The 2,772-nt window shown below is 58.0% G+C and overlaps 1 protein-coding gene across 3 annotated transcripts in view; it reads right to left on the reverse strand.

Annotated features, from left to right (window-relative positions):
* The window catches only part of ERCC4 (ERCC excision repair 4, endonuclease catalytic subunit), a 42,261-nt gene extending 40,712 nt beyond the window's left edge, over positions 1–1,549 (reverse strand). For all 3 annotated transcript variants that reach the window (XM_039233608.1, XM_039233607.1, XM_039233610.1), the window contains exon 1: positions 1,268–1,549. In XM_039233608.1, the coding sequence (XP_039089539.1) occupies positions 1,268–1,474 (207 nt within the window). In that variant the 5' untranslated portion in view covers positions 1,475–1,549. The remainder of the gene's footprint in view (positions 1–1,267) is intronic.
* Positions 1,550–2,772: the final 1,223 nt, after the last annotated feature.

The following is a 2,772-nucleotide window of genomic DNA, read 5'->3' on the forward strand; positions in this document are numbered from 1 at the left end:
GCTGACTGCCAGCTCAGAGCCTGGAGCCTGTTTCAGTCTGTGACTCCCTCTCTCTCTGACCCTCCCCTGCTCACGCGCTCTCTCTCTCTCTCTCTCCTAGAAATAAATAAAACATTAAAGAAAAGAAAAGAAAAAAAAAAGAAAATCCTTCCCATCAGAGTGAGGAGATGGCAAGGAATCCTTCTCCCAGGCAGTGTTTCAGACGGTTGGCTCTGTCCCCATCCACCCCAGGGGGCATTTCAGGTCAATGGCACCTTGGCCCTTTGTGTCTTCAGTGCAACATTTCCTCTCCTGAGGGCCCTGGGTTGTGCGGGGCTCTACGTCAGGTACTGCGGACCCCTAGACAAATCAAACAGGAGCCCCCGCCCTCAAGAAGTGGTGGTCATTCTTCTCGGCGGACAGCGTCCTGGCCACCCGCTCCATCTAGGGGCTCAGCAGACTTGGCAGACCAGGCTGTGCCACCTCTCAGTAGCGACCCCCCGATGTGACCCAGGTGTATCCCTCTTCTGTACTCAGAGTCCTCCATTCCTTAACCGCAGGCACCCCTCCCCAAGATCCTCACCTCCAGCTCCCTTCCATTCTGACCCTACACCCCTCTCCCCCCAGCCTGGGGGACCCCCCTCAGCCCCTCCTCTTCCCTACAAGGCTCTCCGCAGACTCGGCCTCTCCCTTCTCATCCGGCCACTACCCCCTCAAGCTCCTCCACCTCCGAACACTGTTCCCTTCTTCTGACCCCAGCCAGCCCCACGATTTCCAGCCGGGGGACTCCCTCCTCCGCATCCTTCTCTGGCCACCTTGTTCTCTTCAGGGACGTCCAATCCCCTCTGCGCCACAGAGACCCCCGTTCCCAGCTTCCCCCCCCCCCCCGTGCCAGCACCCTGCAGCCTGCTCGGGACCCCTCCCACCCTCGGGGTCCCCGCGCCCGTGGCCGGGACTGGCGTCCGCTTCGGGACTCCTCCCACTCCCGTGTCCTCACAGCCGCGTCAGGAAACCGCATCTACCTCAGGGACCCCTCTCATCCTTCTCAGTGTCCCCGCGCCCGTGTCGGAGGCGTGCGTCTCCCAGGGACCCCCCCCCCCACCACGTCACGCCCCTGTCAAGGACCTGCATCTGCCCTGGGGATCCCCATCCAGCCCCCCGCCCCGCCCCCGGCGCTAGGGACCGCCAGCGCCCTCGGAGACCCCCGCGCCCGCGTCAGGGCCTGGATCCGCTCGGGAGGCCCCCCAACTCTCTCGGGGTCCCTTCACCCCCGCGCCGACACCCGCACCTCCTCGGCCGGCTGCGTGTTGAGCACCAGCACCAGGCACGCCGGGTGGCAGTGCAGTCGGAGGAAGTGGTAGAGGAGCCGATCGGCGCCGAGCCCGCGGGCGCACACTACCAGCCCATCGGCGTCCAGCAGTTCGAGCACCAGCTGCCGCTCGTACTCCAGCAGCGGCGCCATAGCTGTCGGCCGAGCCGACGGTACCGGCTCCATGGGAGCCCTTCCGGGGCCGCGACCGAGCTCCGCCGAAGGGAGCCGAGCTCTGACGAGCGTCGGGCGAAGGGAGCCGAAGGGAGCCGAGCCCGACCGGTCCAGAGCCAGCCGAGCTCCGCCGAAGGGAGCCGAGCTCTGACGAGCGTCGGGCGAACGGAGCCGAAGGGAGCCGAGCCCGACAGGTCCAGAGCCAGCCGAGCTCCGCCGGGGAGCCGAAGCCGAGAGGAGAGCTGACCGGACTTAGCCGAAGAGGAGCCGAGTGGAGCCGAAGATTCGTAGAGCTCCAGAGTTACTGCTAGCGCTCTCCCGACGGGCGCCCCCTACAGGCCTCAGCCTTTAGTGACTCCAGCCGGCCTTGTCCCTTCAGGCTGAGAGTGGGGCGACCTGGATCTACAACTGGAACCCAAGCTACCCAGAAGCAAGGAGAGAATTGACCTCAAGGAGTTTAGTCCCCCAACGTCGGCAATGAAAAAGCCAACTGTCAGTGTTTTCTAAGTGCGCCTAGAAACAGCGGCCCTGTTTGCCACTTGAGGTTTGATTTTTACTTGTGCAGTTGGCCTCTGTCTCCCTGTAAACATTTTTTTTAAAATAAACAGAATAGGGGCGCCTGGGTGGCTTAGTCGGTTAAGCGTCCGACTTTCGCTTAGGTCATGATCTCGCGGTTCGTGAGTTCGAGCCCCGCGTCGGGCTCTGTGCTGACTGCCAGCTCAGAGCCTGGAGCCTGTTTCAGTCTGTGACTCCCTCTCTCTCTGACCCTCCCCTGCTCACGCTGTCTCTCTCTCTCTCCTAAAAATAAATAAAACATTTAAAAAAAAATTAAAAAAAATAAATAAACAGAATAGTTTACTACTTTCAAGCCCTTGTTTCTCTCGAAGTGTCTTGAATACAATAGGCTATTTCTTTAAAAAAAAAAAAAGTTGAAGCCGGGTGTCCCCGCAGCCGCCGCGTCTTTCTTCCACTAGAGGGACACCTATGGAAGTTTTTTGTTCTGCACAGGGACTGCTTGATAATCTAACCAAAGGAATTAATTATTCTATGCGGAAATTCCTTTCCCCCCAACTTCATTATTAGAAATGAAAATCACTCGTTATTCCATTGCCCAGAAATAGTCACTGTAACATCATGAAATGTATATTTTCAGTCTTTTTTTTTTCTTTACACATACACTCTCTCACCACACAGTTCTTCTACTGATTTGAGATAGTAAGCGAGGCAGGTTTCCAAGTTTGTCACTGATATTTGACAAACCGGGAGCACGGTATTTAGTAGTCTACAAAATCCTTTTACATGGCTGCTAA

This window comes from Hyaena hyaena, unplaced genomic scaffold (genome assembly GCF_003009895.1).
Source record: "Hyaena hyaena isolate Hyena2069 unplaced genomic scaffold, ASM300989v1 scaffold_76, whole genome shotgun sequence".
NCBI classification, from domain to species: domain Eukaryota; kingdom Metazoa; phylum Chordata; class Mammalia; order Carnivora; family Hyaenidae; genus Hyaena; species Hyaena hyaena.